The sequence below is a fragment of the Trichosurus vulpecula genome, chromosome 4, assembly GCF_011100635.1.
Source record: "Trichosurus vulpecula isolate mTriVul1 chromosome 4, mTriVul1.pri, whole genome shotgun sequence".
Classification (NCBI taxonomy): domain Eukaryota; kingdom Metazoa; phylum Chordata; class Mammalia; order Diprotodontia; family Phalangeridae; genus Trichosurus; species Trichosurus vulpecula.
In genome coordinates, this window is record NC_050576.1 from 272,343,000 (window position 1) to 272,361,536 (window position 18,537).

Sequence of the window (18,537 nt, forward strand, 5' to 3'; positions counted from 1 at the left end):
GGTACTGAGGTCCTATTACCTGGATGTGGGATTGGTGGATTATACTCATTACATCTTTGGGCTATAGACTGAGATTAGGATTTAAGAATCGCAAAATCACAGAACTGCCAAATTTCACAGTAGGAAGGGATGATAAGAGCCATCTAGAGCCACTGGTGTCTGACAAAGGATTGTCTTTATAATAAATCTTGTTTAAAGCTGTCAAGTGGGGGTAAAGTCAATTCCCACTTGAGGGTAGCCTCTTTGACTTTTGGACTATTTTAATTGTTAGAATAGCAGCTAGGTGGGACAGTGGATAGAGTGCCAACCTGGAGTCAGGAAGACTCATCCTGAGTTCAGATGTGGCCTCACATACTTACTGGCTGTGTGACCCTGGGCAAGTCACTTAATCCTGTTTGCCTCAATGTACTCATATGTAAAATGAGCTGGAGAAGGAAATGGCAAATCACTCCCATGTCTTTGCCAAGAAAACCCCAAATGAAGTCATGAAGAGTCAGACACAACTGACCAATAACAACAATTGTTAGAAAGTTGTTTGCTTACATCAAAACTAAATCTCCCTTTCTACAATAGCAGCCTATTTCTCCTTGGGGCCAAGGAGAATACATAATTCCTCTTTCACCTGATAGTGCTTCAAATATTTGAAGACAGCTGTTGTCTCCCTTGTGTCATGTCCTCCAGGCTAAATGTCCCTTCAACCAGTTTTCACATGGCATGAATTTTAAATTCTTCCCACCTTGGTGGTTGCCCTCCTGTGGATATTCTCCAGATTAGAAATGTACTCAGAATGCGTCCTTCCAATGGGATCTGACCAAAGCAGAGTACAGTGAGGCACTCACCTCCTTATTCCTAGACATTATGCCTCTTAATTTTTTATTCTTATGAATTTTACTAACATAACATACTGACATTTATATTTCCTTATACAAAGAAGAATAGAGAAAGAGAACATGTATATGACAGTATTTTTCTGCTATCTACAACTCATGTTTTTTGGCATATATTAAACATGGTGGTTTCAACATTACCTTGCTTGTCTGTGTTCCCTTCTGAACTTCTTCCTCCCCATATGTATGCATATATATGTATATGTGCATGTGTGTATATATGTATATGTGTATGTATATGTACACACGCATTTATATACATTTTTTCAGTGTTTCACTGATGATGAGATATTATCAGCATTTTTCTTCTTTTTTGATGCTGTGTCTCTTTTAACTCAGCCTAAGGTGAGCAGGGATGCATCTGGGCAAGGCTCAGCATGGCTTTAGTGAGTAAAGTCTTAAGTGCCTTAAAGTCACAGACCACAGAAGTAGGTCCTTTCCAATTCTGAGCTTCTGTGACAATTCAGTTCACCAAAATAAATTTCACATTGGCTGGGGGACCCTGGCTAAGACATCTCTCTCAGTGCTCTAGGAAATTCTTTAAGATTAAAAGTTATACAGAAGATACTAACCTTCATTGGTTCAAGGGAGTTTCTCATCACAGGCCCAGTGGCTAAGATCATATTAGCTTTTTGGGGGCTGTCCTGTTTCACTCATTTTAAGCTCACAGTTCACTGAACTCTCCTTCCATCCCCATCCCCAACTTTTTTGGATAAATTATTGCCTAATCATACTTTATTCTCTCTAACAATGTTTTAACCCTATGCTATCCCCCTTCACTTTTATCTCATGAGATCTTACCTGCTGTTCTAGTTTAGCAAGATCTCTTTGAATCTTGATTGGGTCATCTCATGTGTTAGTTCTGTTCCCAGGCATGTTTCTTCCACTGCCTGTAGGACTGAGACCTAACTTCTCAGCCTGGCATTTGAAGCTCTCCACAATATATCCCTACCCTATCTTCTCCAGGTTAGTCCACTCACTTTGTCCTGAATACATCTTACCCATTTCCATGTCTGTGACTTTCTTCCAGACATTTTTTTTCCTGCTTGAAATGCCCTTCCTTCTCTTCTTACTCATTTTAAGTTCATCTTTTCTTCAAAGTCCTCCTTATATCCAAGGGCTTTCCTGATCAGTCAGCCAATAGACATTTATGAAGCACCTATTACTACATGCCAGGCACTGTGCTAAGCCCTGGGGATACAAAGAAAGGCAAAAAGACTGTCCCTGCCCTTCGGAAGCTCACAATCTAATGGGGGAGACAACTTGAAAATAACTATATGCAAACAATCTACATGGAGGATAAATAGGAAATAAGCAACAGTGGGAAGGCACTTCAATAAAGTTTCCTGAAGAAAGTTGGATTTTAGGTGGTCATCCTAGCCCCAAAATTCAAACAAATGTGTTTTTAAAAACCTGAAAAAATATGCTAACTACATGTTAGGAAGAAGTAACCACCTTTTCTGTGATAAAATTCTGGCCAAGCTGTCAAACATTTTCAAGAACCTATCTCTCTCTGGGTTTCTATAAACATTAGTGTCAGTTTCATTTATTTGGTATTTGTCACATTCATTTATTTGGTATTTGTTTCTTGTCTTAGTCATCCTCTTATGTGTTCATGTCTTAATCTTCCCAGTCAGACCACATACAACGTGCAACACTGGCTTACGTCTTATGTGCTATAGTATCCCTGTGGTGCTTTATATGGATATTTACTCAATAAACATGTTTAATTCTTTGATAATTTATTTCATCGATCAACTATTAACAATTAAATACAATTGACAATTACAATGAACAATTAACAGCAATTAACTAAGCCAGTTAGTTAGCCAACAAGCAAACTCTTGAGTGAAGGCACAGAGACCTTTAGTTGAGACCTAGGGAGAGGGTGAGATACTAAACTGCCCATATCTTGCACCAGAAAAGTAACTCCTTCAACCTTCTCCCTTGTAACTCACATTGTGGTCTGATATATACCTTACTAAGGCACTTGGATATTATAGTGTCTTACAATTATCTGTGATTCTATTTAACCTCCCTACCAGCCTGTGAGGTCCATGAGGGCAAACATTGTGTCTTATCCAGACTTTGCACCTCTCTACTACCTGGTATGATGCTCTGCACATAGTAGATATTTAATTAGTAAAGAAATAAAGAAGGAAGAAAAAGTATGGCATTCAAGGGAGCTGGGTGCATGCAGGAATGTGGGGTGTCTAGATGGAAAGAGAACTACTTTAAATCCTTCCTCTCCCTTTGTTGAGCCTTTTTTAAAGTAAATAATCTCATTTCAATGGGAAAATTGTTTTTTTGGCTGGGATTAATGCCCTGGTGAATAACTCATCCGGCCACAGAAAATGGACCTTTGAACTGAAGTCATATGTAATCTACACACAGTTACTCAGGAGCTGTTACATAGGCTAAGTTACGGATTTTCACATCTCACTTGAGTGGCAAGTGGGGCTTTTCAGCCAAGGTAGGATGAGCAGACCTGCCTTCATCATCATAGTCACTCAAATAACCAATGTTGAACTGATTTTGATGAGTCTAGTTGTCACAGAATCTCAGAATTAGAAAAGACCTTACTTCAACTCCCGCTTGACCAAGAATCACTTGTAACAGTATTACTAACAAATAGTCATCCAGCTACTTTTTTTTCCTTTTTTGAGACTAAACCCCTTTATCTTGTCCAGGCTGGAATTACAGTGGCCACTCATGGGCCCAATCTCAAGAGAGCAGTATGCAAGCATTTCCTTGTTCTGTTTTTCCCACCCTGGCCAGTTTTCCCCTCCTTAGATGGCTAAGTGGTTCTCCATTGCTTGGGAGTTCACCATATTGGCATATATGGCTCACCATATTTAGAGTAGACACTCAATCAGTTCAGCTCAGAACTAGAACTCATGCAGTCTGCCAACCTCAGCAGTCCCCAAGCCACCACTCCTGGCCATCCAGCTTCTTAACAAAGGCCAAGTCAGGCACAGCCCACTGCTCCTTGGAGCAGCACGTTCTGCTTTTGTATAGCTCTCATTTTCAGGACTTTTTTTCTCACTTAAGTTCAGTCTAAATTTGTTCCTTTGAAATTTCAACTCTACTAGATTCTAAACCCTTGGAGAACAGATACTACACCTTACACTTTTTTATATCATTCAAAATGCAATTCATTTATTCCTTTCACCCTCCCAATAAACTTGCATTAAGTACTAGCTGTGTGTTGGGAGCACTGGGGAAGGTGCTGGGGAAGATGGGTTTGCATAGTCAGTGGTCCCTGATCTCACGGAACTTCCAGGCTAGGATGAACACACCATAGGTGGCTAAAGAAAAGTGATTGACTTGATTCTGGGGCACTTGAATGTGACTTCCATATAAGGTACCCAAAGGCAGGGCAATAATATCAAATACCTGCATCCCACAAAGCCCATGGAGTTTTCTCATGTGATTGTTGTTCCATTGGCAGCATCTTCACCTGTAGGTACAGGGATGGGGAAGTATATCAGGGGTACTTTCCAAGGGTTTGTTTGGTCTCCCTCATTCTACTGTAAATACTTTCTCTTATATTTCGAAATTGTTTTTTTTTTTAATTTTTGGATCTGGATGAATGACTGATTTTATTGCTGTAGGGAACTCATAAAAATGACAACAATTTTGTTGTTGTTCAGTCATTCTCAGTTGTGTCCAACTCTTTGTGACTCTATTTGGGGTTTTCTTGGCGGGTATACTGGAGTAGTTTGCCATTTCCTTGTCCAGCTCATTTTACAGATGAGGAAACTGAGGCAAATAGGGTGAAATGACTTTCACAGGGTCATACAGCAAATAAGTATTTGAGGCCAGATTTGAACTCATAAAGATGAGTCTCCCTAATTCTAGGCTTAGCATTCTATCTACTGTGCCACCCTACTATGTGACAGGCACTGTGCTAAAAGCTTTACAATTATTATCTTATTTAATCTTCAGAACAACCCTGGGAGGTAGGTGCTATTATTATCCCCATTTTACAGCTGAAGAAACTGAGGCAGGCAGAGGTTAAGTGACTTGTTCAGGGTCACACAGCTCAGAAGTGTCTAATGCCTGTTTTGAATTCAGATCTTCCTGACTCCAGACCCAGCACTCTGTCTAACTCAGCACCTTTCTTTACCATATTCCCTAATATCTAGCATAGATCTCTACTTATAATAGGGGCTGAATAGTCAAAAGCTAAATGACTCCTCAAACCTTGCTGAATTTCAGCCCTATTTGGTATTTGGTGAAGTAACAGTGACACCCAGTGGCTCTCTGACTTAGTCACACTTAGGTAGCCTTTAAACACCCCACCCCACCACCCCAAACCCCAGGAATTCCTTGTGTGTTTTCATGACATTTCTCAGTCAATTAACCAGTTAATTAATATGTATAGTAAGCCTTATGATGTTCAAGGCTCTGTAATGATGGGTGTTGTAGAGAATATAAATATATAAAAAGAGTCAGTCTCTATCCTTAAGGATAATAATCATTATCAACAACAAAAATATTCCACACAAGACAGCATTCTCTAGGACCTCAGCATTTAGAGTTGCGTGGGATCATACAAATTGTGTTACTCAGCCCTCCTTTTACAAACTAGGGCCCCAAGAGGGAACTGATTTGTCCAAAATTCCACAGATGTTAATGAGAATTTGAAGGAAGGGCCTCTGGTTCCAAATCTGGTGCTCTTTCCATTACAGTATCCTGGATTTAATTAAGTGGTCAGTTTTGTGGCACAGACCACAAGTGTCATGGGTGTCCAGAAGAGAGGAGAATGAATGAGTGGAGCTGATATGAGGATGGTATAGGTCAAGCCTGGCCTGTCTCTTGAACTATAGATTTCTGAACTATTGTGGGCTATGTTGTTCAGGTATCTGCCCTGTGTGGCATCAATATGAGACCACCAGGGCACCCAAGGAATGGCTATCTAGGCCAAGATGGAAACAGAGCAGGTCAAAATGACTGAGGCACTCTTAGCGCGGAAGGAAAGAGAAGAGAAAGGAAAGGGAACAAAAAGGGGAAAGAGACAGTGAAAGAGGAGGGGAAGGAAGGGAAGGAAGAGAGGGAGAAAGGAAGGAAGGAAGAAGGGAAAGAAGGAAGGAGGAAAGGAAAGGAAGGAAGGGAGGGAGGAAAATGAAAATCAATGAAGGTTCAAGTTGTTAAAGAAAGCAGTAGTTGGGTTGAAGGACTTAGTCTGGGCCTAAGAAAATGTATAGAATATGGACAGGCAAAATAGAGAAACGAATATTTTCAGGTGAAGGAAGAGACATTAGGAAATGCCTAAAGGTGGGAATGAAGGCAAGACTTAGAGCAGAGAGTGTATGTTCAGAAGCTGTGGCAAATAAAGTCTGATAGTGGTAAAGGGTCAGAATCGGAAGGATTTTGAAAATTGGAGGTGGGTTTAGGCTTACTGCAGTAGAGAAGAGGGAGATATGGAATATCTAACTTCTCTGCCTCAGCTTTCTCAACTGTAAAATAACAGAGATAATAGCACCTGCCTTCCAGGGTTGTTGTGAGGATCAAATGGGACAAGATTCATGAAGTAGTTAGCATAGTGGCTGGCACTTAGTGCTATATTAATGTTGTGGTGATGATGATGGTGGTGATAGTAGTGTTGATGATGATGATGGTGGTGGTGGTGGTGGTGGTGATGATGATGATGATGATGATGATGATGGAAGAAAATAAGATGTTGTGAGGATCAAATGGGACAAGGTTTATGAAGTAGTTAGCATAGTGTCTGGCACTTAGTGCTATATTAATGTTGTGGTGATGATGATGATGGTGGTGGTGGTGGTGGTGGTGAGGATGATGGAAGAAAATAAGATGCAAATGATTTTGAAAGAACAGTGGCTTTGCAGTGAGGTATGTAAGGTGGACTGGAGAGGGGAAGAGGCTGGAATCAGGGAGGGAGGAAGTTGTTGATTGGAGTAAGAAAAACCATGGGATCTACAGTAGGGTGGTAGCAGTGGCATGAAGAGGGAAGGATATACTTGAGAAATGTCTCAAAATTTAAAAATCAATAGGTTTTATTGACAAAATATTGCAGATTACATTCTTTTTTGCCTTAGTGCTGATGGTCTTTTTAAACTGCTGCAGTCAATACAGCCCTCATGCTCTGATGGCCAATTTTCCACCAATGCATGTCTGTATCTATTTAATTGGGCTGGTTCTTGGGCAGCAGATGTCCAGTCTGTTGCTAGGCTCACACTTAGAACCTTTCCACTTGGGATAAACCTGTCAGAACTTGTGCTGTGCTCACCTAAGTCAGTAGAAGAAAGCACTTATTAAGCACATACTATGTGTCAGGCACTGTCCTTTAGAAACCCAGGGTCCTCTCCATTCCATGATGAGACATCAAAGCTGAACCTTAATTGAGAATAATTAAACCATACAGTGATGGCAAAACCCCAAACTTATTTATTTTACCATTTGTCTTTCTTGCTGATTTACCTCCTGGAGGAGAAAGTGTTTGGGAGTCAAAGAAAAAGTAGAAAACTTTGAAGTCATATTATTGCAACTCCATTAATTTTTTGTCCTTTCCAAGGTGGTACTGGAACTCTTGACTTTCTGTCATAGTTGCTTGCCTGGAGCAACAAGATAAGCAGATGTTCAAAAGGTTCAAAAGGTTGATTTTAAGGTGTTTTATGTAAAAATTCTACCAGTCTGTTGCTGGTGTATTGGCTTTAAATTAAGACTCTAATTTTTTTAGATTCTCTCTGTCTCTCTCTGTCTCTGTCTCTGTCTCTCTCTCTCTCTCTGTCTCTCTCTCTCTGTCTCTCTCCTCTCTCTCTCTCTCTCTCTCTCTCTCTCTCTCTCTCTCTCTCTCTCTCTCTCTCCACCTCCCCTCGGGCTTTCCCCAAGTATGATAAAATAATAGTCATCTCTCTTGGCATTGATCAAGACAATTTTCTGACTTAGACAACTGACAAGGAATTCTTTGATATTTGATGGCAAGGCATGCCTAAGATTCTATTTCCACATTGAGCATGTTAGATGGGCACAAATAATGGACATTTGGTCTCAGCAAAGATTCCAGTCATTATAGGTCTTCAAAATGAAATAAGGAGAGAAAATTCTATGGCCTTGCATGGCATGCAAAAGTCCTATCAACTGTCAAACCTACTATGAATCCTGGGTTCAGCGAATCTGTTTTCCTACTGAATGCCACAAACTATGCATTGAATTAAAAGTGTGCAGTAGCAAAATATTTTTAAAAACTAAAAATGAATTAAATATAGCAGTTCTGGAAAATATGTTATCATTCTGGATCTTGTATACCATCCCATTTAAACATGGAATAATTTTTGAGGGGAAAAAGTTTATTAAAAGATGAATATGATTAAAATATTTCTGTAGTTACTTATCATTTTTCTAGTTTGAAAAAATAAAACCCACTATGCCTGTCTTTCATTTTAGTTCATGTAGAATTTCTTTCTTGCATAGCCTTGAAAATGAGCAAAAAACATTCATCAGTCTACATCCCATTCTGTACCATGGAGGGTTTTTCCCTTCAGCCCCATGATTTCACTGGGTTAGGGAATACCTACTGAGCAAAATCCTCTTTCCAGCGCAGGTCAGTAATGTTGTGCAACTTCAGAGAGGTTGGGAAGGATGAGGAGTAAGAAGAGGGCTTAGTTTTGCCTGGGGCATAGAAAATTTAAGTGACTTCCCCAGTTCTCCCAAATAACATGTATCAGAGTTGCCAAGTAGCTGTGCTCAGGTGTTTCTGATTTCCAGCCCCCTCCACAGACCATTGGACCATTTTGTCTCTCATGGAGCCTGACTAATAACACATCAATGAAATCAGTAGTCTTTTTTATTCACCTGTGGACTGAATTATTCCTCATTCAATCAGCACTGAATGTATAAAATGAAATTCTTTAAAATGATGTCTAGGCAGGAGTTAACTCACTGTTTCTGTCTAGATTTTCATTTTATATTTAAGTATTAATTTTTGGCTGTAATTTTAGATCTGTTATCCTAAAGTCCTGTGTTTTAGGCAGAGGATACAATTTCCATATGAGGAATTTGGGAAGTCAAGGTATGAAATGTGTTTGTGTAAAGGACACATAGCACATAGTAAAAAAAAAATAACCAGTTAATTTTCGAATCTTTTATTGGTATGGGGAACTCTAGGTGAGGGAATTCCCTCTATTAATGAACACCCACTCTACAGCTCATAGTATTAGAGTCACCTAGGGCACAGAGAGGGTAAGTGACTCAAGTATAATACCCAGTATAGGTGAAAGGTAGGATTTGAATCCAGGTCTTCCTAAGTATAGCTATACCACATTTCCTGTCTTTTGAATTTAAAGAAAAAACAATTAAGGAGTTTGTTACACAAGTAAATTATTCTTTGTATGTATTTACTATTTCTTTCTCCTTCTATGGTGTTTAGGGCATACGTACATGCTGTTGCCCACATTAAATTATAAGCTCCATGAGGGCAGGGCTATGTTTGCTTTTTCTTCACATCTCCAGTGTTTAGTATACATACAAAGTGCCTGGCACATGGTAAGTGCTTAATGAAAACTTGTGGATTGATTGACCCCTGTCTTACAGAGTTGATTATGATCATATAATAAGTATACATGGCAGGATTTGAATCCAGACCTTTCTCCAAAGTCCAGCGTTCCATCCACCATGCTGGACTGACTGTACTTCTTACGAGCAATTATATCCTAACTTTGACTACCCGCACTTGGGTGCTACAGATTTCCTTTAAAATACTAGGCTTGAAGATATGGTGGTTGTTCTTCCTGCTGCTGTTAACAGGAGGTTTCCCTGTCTTGTCTGGAGGTGTAGCAGCCCATTCACCACTGTTCTTGAGGCACAGAGGTTTTGACCACTCCATTCCTGACTTGGATGAATTCACTGCTCCTTATACCTGGTAGTGCCTCACCCCCACCCCTACCCCCAATTCTGGAGACTCACCATATTAGTGCTGGACTTAATTTAGATGCCTGACCAACTTTAGCTCTGCTGCAGCTGAGAACTCCCAAAGTCAAATACCAGCCTCAGCCTTCCCTGTAGCAGAAATAACAGGCATGTGCCATCATGTCTAGTTGAGATATATATTTTTAGTTTACCAAGCAAGTTCTAATTTTCACAAAGCCCTGTCTTCATCTTCCTGCTAGTTTTCCATGCATTTCTATTAGATGAAAACTTGGCTCAAAAAGGATGAAAAAAAAAATATATATATATATATATGATATCAAAGTTGGCTTTGGGAAATTTAGTTAGGTCTTCGGTAGGAAAGAAAACACTTTTTAAAGAGCACCATCAGAACTGGGAGAGAAGCCCAAGGTTATCAAAACCACTCTTGCTAGAGGTATCAGATCTTGAGGAGTATTCATTGAAATCAAATAGCCAGGGAAAAACAAACTGTTTTTCTCTTAATCCTTCTAAATGCTCACTGCTTTCCTGACTGAATATTATTATTTGTCCTGGTTGGTGGGGGCAAAAAGAGGGAACTAACTTGTTATAACTATTCAAACTGTGCTTGACACATAGTACTTAATAAATGCTTATTGACTGACTGACCTTCTCAATGCCTTCTTTGTGGATTTATAACAAGAAGGAAAAGTAATTCCCTCCCTTCAAATGGACACTCCAAATTTGAAAAGGGAGCAGAGCCAAAATGTCACAGATCTACATATGACCAGGAGTTCTGTGCCTTACACTGTTAGTTGATAGTAGGAGTAATCTGAACAAAAGTATTTTTATACCCCTTTTATTGAGAGTACCACTTCCTCTATAAGACCGTTATGGTTGTGACATTCAGTAATCTTATGTTAGAGAAGACATAGAGAATTTTTCTCTTTTTTCTGTGATTTCTCTTTCTTCCATGCCAGAGATGTTGGCAAACCTTGTTTTATTTCAGACTTAGGAAGAAAATTAAGTCAAAGATCTGTCCCTCTGAACTATAAGATCCATAGTTCAGCATTCAGAGATTCAGAGGGACATTGGAGGCCATGCAGCCTTACCCCCTCATTTTTATAGGGGATGAAACCATCCCAGAAAAGTGAATTGGTTACACAGGTTACACAGATAGTAAGTACAATTTTTGTCCCCATAAATATATGAAGACACACGACACTGAGTCTGATCTAAATAAAGAATCAGGCAAAGGAAGTTAAGAAAGAAAAGTAAACACTGCCCTCCTGCCCCCTCTCCCACCCTCATTTGTAAAGTACCGTGCCATTTGAGTTAAAGAGATTCATCCAGGCAATTTTTCTTCTCTTGCTTTACTTGTTATAGTGAAAGAGCCTTTTCTTTTTAGTTCTTTGATACTATAAAGAGAGAAAGTCTCAATTTAATATCTCATTGAAGAACAGAAATGATAAGAGGGCAATATTTAATTTGATATTTCCAGGATGGATAATTATCAGGATGTAGGATTCCTCCATGTAAGATTCTCTGTACTTTGATGTAATAATATATATATATGTGTATTTTATATATGCATGTGTATATATTATACACACATGTCCATATGTAATATATGCATATATTACATATACACACATGTTGCTTGTGAGGACTCTGCGTGGAATTTATTATTTGTGTTCTTATTAAGTTGAGATATTCCCTTACGTAAGTTTATCCACAGAATGGTGCAGATCCACAGACACATTTCTTAAGATTTGAGCTTACTATTCTTCAGAACCCTATTTTCTCTTCTTTTCAGGGCCAACCTGGACATCAAGGACCCCAAGGTCCTATTGGAGATCTGGGACCTCCTGGGCCCATTGGATTACCTGGAGAGAAAGGAATGAAAGGTGACAGTGGACCTCCTGGACCAGTAGGAGATAAAGGCGATAAGGTTAAGACTTTTTTGCAAATTAAAGATGTAATATTTGCTACTGGCCATCTAAATGGCATTTTAAAAACTTGCAGAAGCATTAGAAATTATATCTCTTAGTATAAAAATCTAAGTTAATAGTACAACTAAACTTTTTTTAACCTATGTATTACTATTCTCATTAAATTAACTCACTTGCTATCCTAATCATAGAGTAGTCTTTATGTTGGTTATGCTTTTCTGATATTTTTAGGGCCCAACCGGAGTACCTGGCTTCCCAGGTTTGGATGGCATACCTGTAAGTAACCCTTGAAAAATTCTTGTTCAAAAAATGAAACTCATTCAAGCCAAACTTACACATTTGAACCAAATCTAAGACAATGTCTTACTTATCCTTATATCCATATGTGCAGGAGAAACATAATGACTTACAGATTTTGTCTGCCCTACTGAAAAAGGAAAGGTATTAACTGGGAAAATGAAAATGATGTATTTGGAGCCCAAGGTTTTCAAACAGGTTAAATGAAGTTTCCAAAATGTGAGATCACTCTATCACTTGATATGGCACCAGGTGCCATGTCAAGAACTGTGACTCCATACTTAAAGTTATTATTTGGCAATGATATCTAATAAAGAGGAGAGGTTGCCTGAACAATTGATAGTCTCCTATTTGGGTATCCAGTCACTTAAACTATTTTACTTAATCAAATATTAATAATATATTTGCAGTTCATAAAAGTACCAAATGTAAGCGAGTTAATTTTTTTTCCTCAGGGCTATCCTGGACCTCCAGGGTCTAGAGGCAAACCTGGCATCGATGGCCGCAATGGTTCAAGAGGAGATCCAGGGTTTCAAGGAGAGAGAGGAGCACCAGGACGAGAAGGTCCAGCTGTAAGACATCACTTGCATATGACATTAGAAATCAGTGTGCCTTCCAATTCAAGACTGTACCTTGTCAGCTCCATAGACCATAGTCTACAACTGGAAAGTCCTTGCCTTTCATTATATGTAGAAACACTCTGGAGACCTCTGAAGTGAGAAGTTATTAATAAAGCAAGAGTGATATGTATATGTATATGTACCTGTAGATATATATGCCATGTAGATATGTACACATGTATGTATGTATGTGCAAATATATACATATATATCATCTAGTGGTATATCTATCCATCCAGCCAACCATCCATCCATCTGTCCATCTGTCTGTCCCTCTGTCTATTACTGGAAATGGCCAAGGCCTCTGTGCTTTGTATAAGTGAGGAGTAGGATTTTGCCATAAATTTTCATAGTGGACTCTTCTTTTTTAAACAAAAATTTTAAACTTAATTAAAGGGAAAAAATGCTTGGGCTCAATTATATCTCTTGAAACCTGAAAATGTGAATGCTATGTACTTCCTCCAGCCTTGGTCCAGTTGTATGTGCAGCCTTTGTTCAGAGGCAATGTGATACAATGCAAAGAGAATTGAATTTGTCATTACTGTATCAAACAGCATTGTTGGATCTTAGAGGCCATTGGGTTCAGTGCTATCATTTTACAGATGAGGAAACTAAGGCAGAAAGAAGTACAGTGACTTGGCTAGGGTGACACAACTAGGCAGTGTCTGAGGCAGAATATGAATCCAGGTCTTCCAGATTGTAGGTCCATTGCTACATCCGCTGCTCCACACTGCTTGCATTCAAATCCTGGCCTTGCTTCTGCTTACCTGCTGACCTTAGACTGGTCCTATCCTCTCTCTCTCTCTCTCTCTCTCTCTCTCTCTCTCTCTCTCTCTCTCTGGCACACAGTTCTTTCTGATTTGTAAAATAGGAGGAATGGACTGAATGATCTCCCTGAATGATCTTCCAGCTATAGCATCCTATGATCCCAACGCATTGATGTGACACATCCCTGAGCTCATGCTCTTTAAGGCAGTGGGGAAGGGTCCAAATTTGCCTATCCTCATGTGGCTACTGAATAAATAATTAATGATGAAAGGCCCTTTTATCCCTTCTAATGGATATAAAAATTTTCAGGTTGAAAACTACCAAAGTAAACAAATACCCCAAGTCATAAGTCATTCAGTTGCAGGAACAGGCAACCTAAGCCCGCCACAAATAACTTCCTTTTCATCGGGTTCACTAATAGTCATTTAAGTAGATCATTATCAGCAAAGTCCAAGCTCCCAGTTTCTTTATGAACTTTTTCTTCCCCAAACATCTTGGGCTTGAACCAAAGGCTTACCCTTTGGTATCTCATCTTCTTAGTGCTAAGGTCTGTCTCAAATAGAGGCCCACCAAGGAGCACACTTTCATTTTTCCAGCCTTTCTTCCTTTTTTTCACTTCCTTGTTATAAAAGGCTGGAGGCGCTTTGGCCATTAAATCTGATTTCTTGTGACTGTTTTTTGTCTCTCCCTGAATAATCATCGTAGACTCGGGTTGTTTCTAGTAAGCTTTTCTTGCTCCGGAGCTATAGCTGACTTCTGATTCTGTTCCTGGACTCAACGGAGCCAAGGAAAGCCCAGAATTCAAATGCAGCTTTCATCATAAAAGCTGGTTTACTTTTTTAGTGCCCAGAGCAAGACTAGCACTCACCCTTTCATTGCAAAACTTCTCAATCTTTCTAGCCACCTTCTGCATCGATTACAGATCTAGAACTTGAAGGCACCTGAGAGGTCATCATTTCCAAGTGAGGCCCAGAGAGGTTGCAACTTGACCAAGAGCATAGAAAGAGACTAAGCATAAGAGGAGTAATTTTTACCATTCAGTCCTATGCTAAGCACACAGAGAAGCTTGTATACAAAGAGTGATATCATATACAGGTAGGTGATTCAAGGAATAGAATCCTGAATTTGGAGTCAGGAAGACCCGAATTCAAATCTCACCTCAGATAACTTACTATACCTAGGTGACCATGCACATGTCTCCTAATATGTAGGGGTCTGGGGTTCCTCATCTGTAGAGTTCAGGGTTGGACTCAGAATCCCCCAAGGCCCTTTCCAGCTCTGAATCTATTCCTATTTTATAAAATCAGTAATTTTTTTCTTTATTCCATCCCTGGCTTGTTACTACATGATCAATGAAAGAGAGATTACTCCTGCTCATGCATTTTATTATTTGGAAGTAAATGCAATTCTGTCTACTTAACAGATTAATTCATAGCCATCAAATCAGTAGCTTACTTTTTTCTCTGCTATTGATAATCTTAGGATTTAGTACAAATTTCTGATGGATATCAAATATGTGTTTCAGAAGCACTGGATAATTATAGTTAAAAGTAATAATACAATGTAGGGAACAAAGAAGCAACCACAAGATGTTGTATTTTAAATCACTGGTTGGACGTTAGTAATTACCATATTTCCCCATGGATAAGATGCACCTTAATTTTGGGGCCTGAAATTTGAAAAAAAAGTGTATTACACAAAGTCATTGAACTCAAGTTTTATTCATTTGCTCATGGCTTTCAGACATCTTTTGAGCAAGTCTGGTGTGTGTACACATGCTTAAGTCCATTCTGTTTCACGAACCTGAAGCACCAGTTGTGTCCTCCTTTGAAATCAGTAACTTCTTTTTCATCAACAATTCTTCTGGCCTCATGCTGAACCATTTTCATGGACACAGGAATTCCAACTGCCCTTTGCTCTTCAATCCATATCTTCAACTCCGTCTCTAAATCAGGCGATTTTGCTGACTTTCCTCTCATGGCCTTCTTCTGCCGTGGCGTTTTCAGTAGGGTTTCTTCTTCCCGCAGCCAGTCTCAGATTGTTTTCTCAGTTGGAGGAGGACCAAACTTACATTCAGCAGCACGATTTCCATTCAGTTTTGCAAACTGGATCACTTTTAGCTCGAATTCAGCACTGTACGAAAATCTTTTCTGAGCCGTTTGTAGGCAGAACATGGCAAAACGTAACCTAATATACCGGTGACAAATGCGAAACAATGAGTGCAAAGACAACAAGCACGAAAAAGCGGAAAATGCAAGTAAAAAAAAATCTACAACCACTGTACAAGAGGCACCCAGTTTTTAGACTCCAAATTTTTCAAGAAAGTGTATGTCTTATACATGGGGAAATACGGTAACAGTGACTGGGCAGCTGGGTTTTGTAGTGAATAGAGAGCTGGGCCTGCAGTCAGGAAGGACTCATCTCCTCCAGTTCAGATCTGGCCTCAAACACTACTAGGTGCGTGACCCTGGGCAAGTCACTTCACCCTGCTTGCCTCAGTTTCCTCATCTGTAAAATGAGCTGGAGAAGGAAATGGCAAAGTACTCCAGCATCTCTGCCAAGAAATCCCCAAATGGGGTCAAGAAGAGTTGGATGTGACCGAAACAACCCAACAATAACAAAATAATGGTGAGCATGAATTAGAATATATTCGAATGGTTTTGTACTGTTCCTCCTAAACAAATGTTTGATTTTCAGGGTCTTCTGGGGCCAGGAGGAGAAAAAGGGAATTCAGCATATATTTCAGGTGCTATTAAAGGCCTCCCGGTGAGTATTCCATAGTTGTTGAACTGTCAAAAGTGGTAACATGTGATTAGTCTTAATTGTTTAATGAAATCATTATAACTTCCTGTACTGTGGTGATTTAGGCCATGATGTTCTAAGGAGTCCAGAAATGCTAAGCAGGGGAAAGCCAAGCTATTGTATTTGTTGTTAACACATGCCTGTGCAGGTGGAGCTATTTTCATGTTATTGTAAAGAAACACTCTTACACTTGTACATACAAGAATATTACTATAAAAGCATCTATCAGAACAGTGACTGTTAGTTATCATGACCCATGCACCATTTATGCATGTGGTACTTTTTAAGTACTTACTTTTTTTCCTATCAAATAGTATGTATTTGGAAGTAGGCAATTGCAAGTGATAATTTAATTAATGAGAAACCACAGGGTGTCCCTAAAGTCTAGACACATAGGCAAAAATGCATATTTTCAAGAAATGAAATGAATGAAATTTTCAACACTTTATTTAATTGGAATATTAACAAATACCATCTTCAATATGATTTCCATCATTTGCCATCAATTTTAGCACATTCACTCTTGCGTTCAATCAGGTGTGTTGCATCTCTGATTTTCATTGAGTACGCCTTCTCCTTTAGCATACCCCAGAAAAAGAAGTCAAGGGGACTAAGGTCTGTTAATATTCCAAATATTTCAAAATATGCACTTTTGCCTATGTGTCCAGACTTTAGGGACACCCTGTACAGTGACTTCTTTCACTCCAGAACTTCACAAAAGATTATATAGAAGCCCAAAGACAATAGGAAATGGAGCCCCAGCAAAGCCAGAGCCAGTATAGGGCTTCATACCATTATAATCAGAGACTGGCCAGAGACATAGGAAGCCTTCGAGGCTTTGTGTCCAAAGGCAGCAAGAGTGGAGAGCTTCCCTGAGAAAGGGGAAGAAGACAACAGAAGGACATTCAGAAGGTATCCTGGCCAAGAAGGGCAGTTTTAAAAGTAAAATGTAGAATTTATTATGTACCTTTTAAAAAGCAAGTGGTATGACAAGAGGTTTTATAGTTTCATAGAGAATCCTCTTTTGAGTTATGGAAATGACCTTATTGGTGTTTAAGTTCAGAATAAAAAATTAGTTTGATGAATATGTATTAAGCATCTATTATTTGCAAGATACTGTGCTTAAAATGGCAAAAGTGGCAAGCATAGGTCCCTAAAAAAATCTCAAGAACCTCAACATTAAGCCAATGTTAGCATTAAAACAATAAAGCAAGGTAGAGTTCTTAACAAGGAGCGATTGTACAGAAAACACAATCAATCAGCCAATTGCTAAACACTGGTAAGCCTTATTCTATGTGCCAGTTGCTGTGTTAAGCACAGGGGATCCAAGTACAAGAGGTAAACCATCCCTGCCTTCAGGGAGCTTCCGATGGAGTAGGGTAGACAACATGTATGTCTATGGTTAGATACAGAATAAATATAAAGTCACCATGGACTTAGAAGTGTACTAATCTGGTACCCAGATGTGTACCTCATTTCATAAGTGATCTTTCTAATCAAAGGGAAGGACTAAAGGTAGAAGGGGTTTAGTGATACCGACAATTGGAGATCTAGATTCATATCTTGACTCCACCACTTATTAGTTGTGTGATTATAGGCGTGAAGACTATATACTAAGTCTTGAAGTTGCCAGGATACAGTGGGGAATGGGTAGGAGATTGGGTAGAGGCAGTGATTTACTGATATAGGATCAACCCTTCAAGGCTGGTGCAAAGTGATTTCTGCTCATTATTTAAGGGATGAAAGTAACAACTTCAACAACTCCTTTATGTGTCTGTAGATATGACTCTCGTGTCCTTTTCACCACCTTCCTTTAACTGACCTTTCTGATGAGGTGAGGCATCGTGCTGTATATATGTGCACATACATGCTCTTCACCTGCGTGGTTACACCAACTCTTGGCTCCTCCTTAGTTGTAATGAGGTCATGATCTGTGTCAGCGGGTAGAGTACTCACATTGACAAAATCACGGATCCTTAAAGCATTGAGCTAAAAGGTTCCCCCAGTATATGTAGGCCATCGGTTTTTTAAATTAATATTTTATTTTTTCCTCAATTATATGTAAAAACAATTTTAACATTTGTTTAAAAATTTTTTTTGAGTTTCAAATTCTTTCCCTCCCTCCCCCCACATTGAGAAGGCAAACAATTTGAAACAGGTTATACATGTGCAGTCATGCAAAACATATTTTCATGTTAGCCATGTTGTGAAAGAAAACATAATAAAAACCCAAGAAAAATAAAGAAAAAGTATATTGCAATCTGCATTCAGACTCCATCAGTTCTTTCTCTGGAAATGGATAGCATTTTTCAGCATAAGTCCTTCAGAATTGTATTGAAT

General features: G+C 39.2%; 1 protein-coding gene across 1 annotated transcript in view; it reads left to right on the forward strand.

The window, feature by feature from the left end:
• COL4A4 (collagen type IV alpha 4 chain) overlaps positions 1–18,537 on the forward strand; it is a 131,544-nt gene that overhangs the window by 11,609 nt on the left and 101,398 nt on the right. Inside the window, exons 4-7 of the mRNA XM_036758314.1 lie at positions 11,575–11,709; positions 11,942–11,986; positions 12,463–12,579; positions 16,093–16,161. Of these exons, the coding sequence (XP_036614209.1) occupies positions 11,575–11,709; positions 11,942–11,986; positions 12,463–12,579; positions 16,093–16,161 (366 nt within the window). The remainder of the gene's footprint in view (positions 1–11,574; positions 11,710–11,941; positions 11,987–12,462; positions 12,580–16,092; positions 16,162–18,537) is intronic.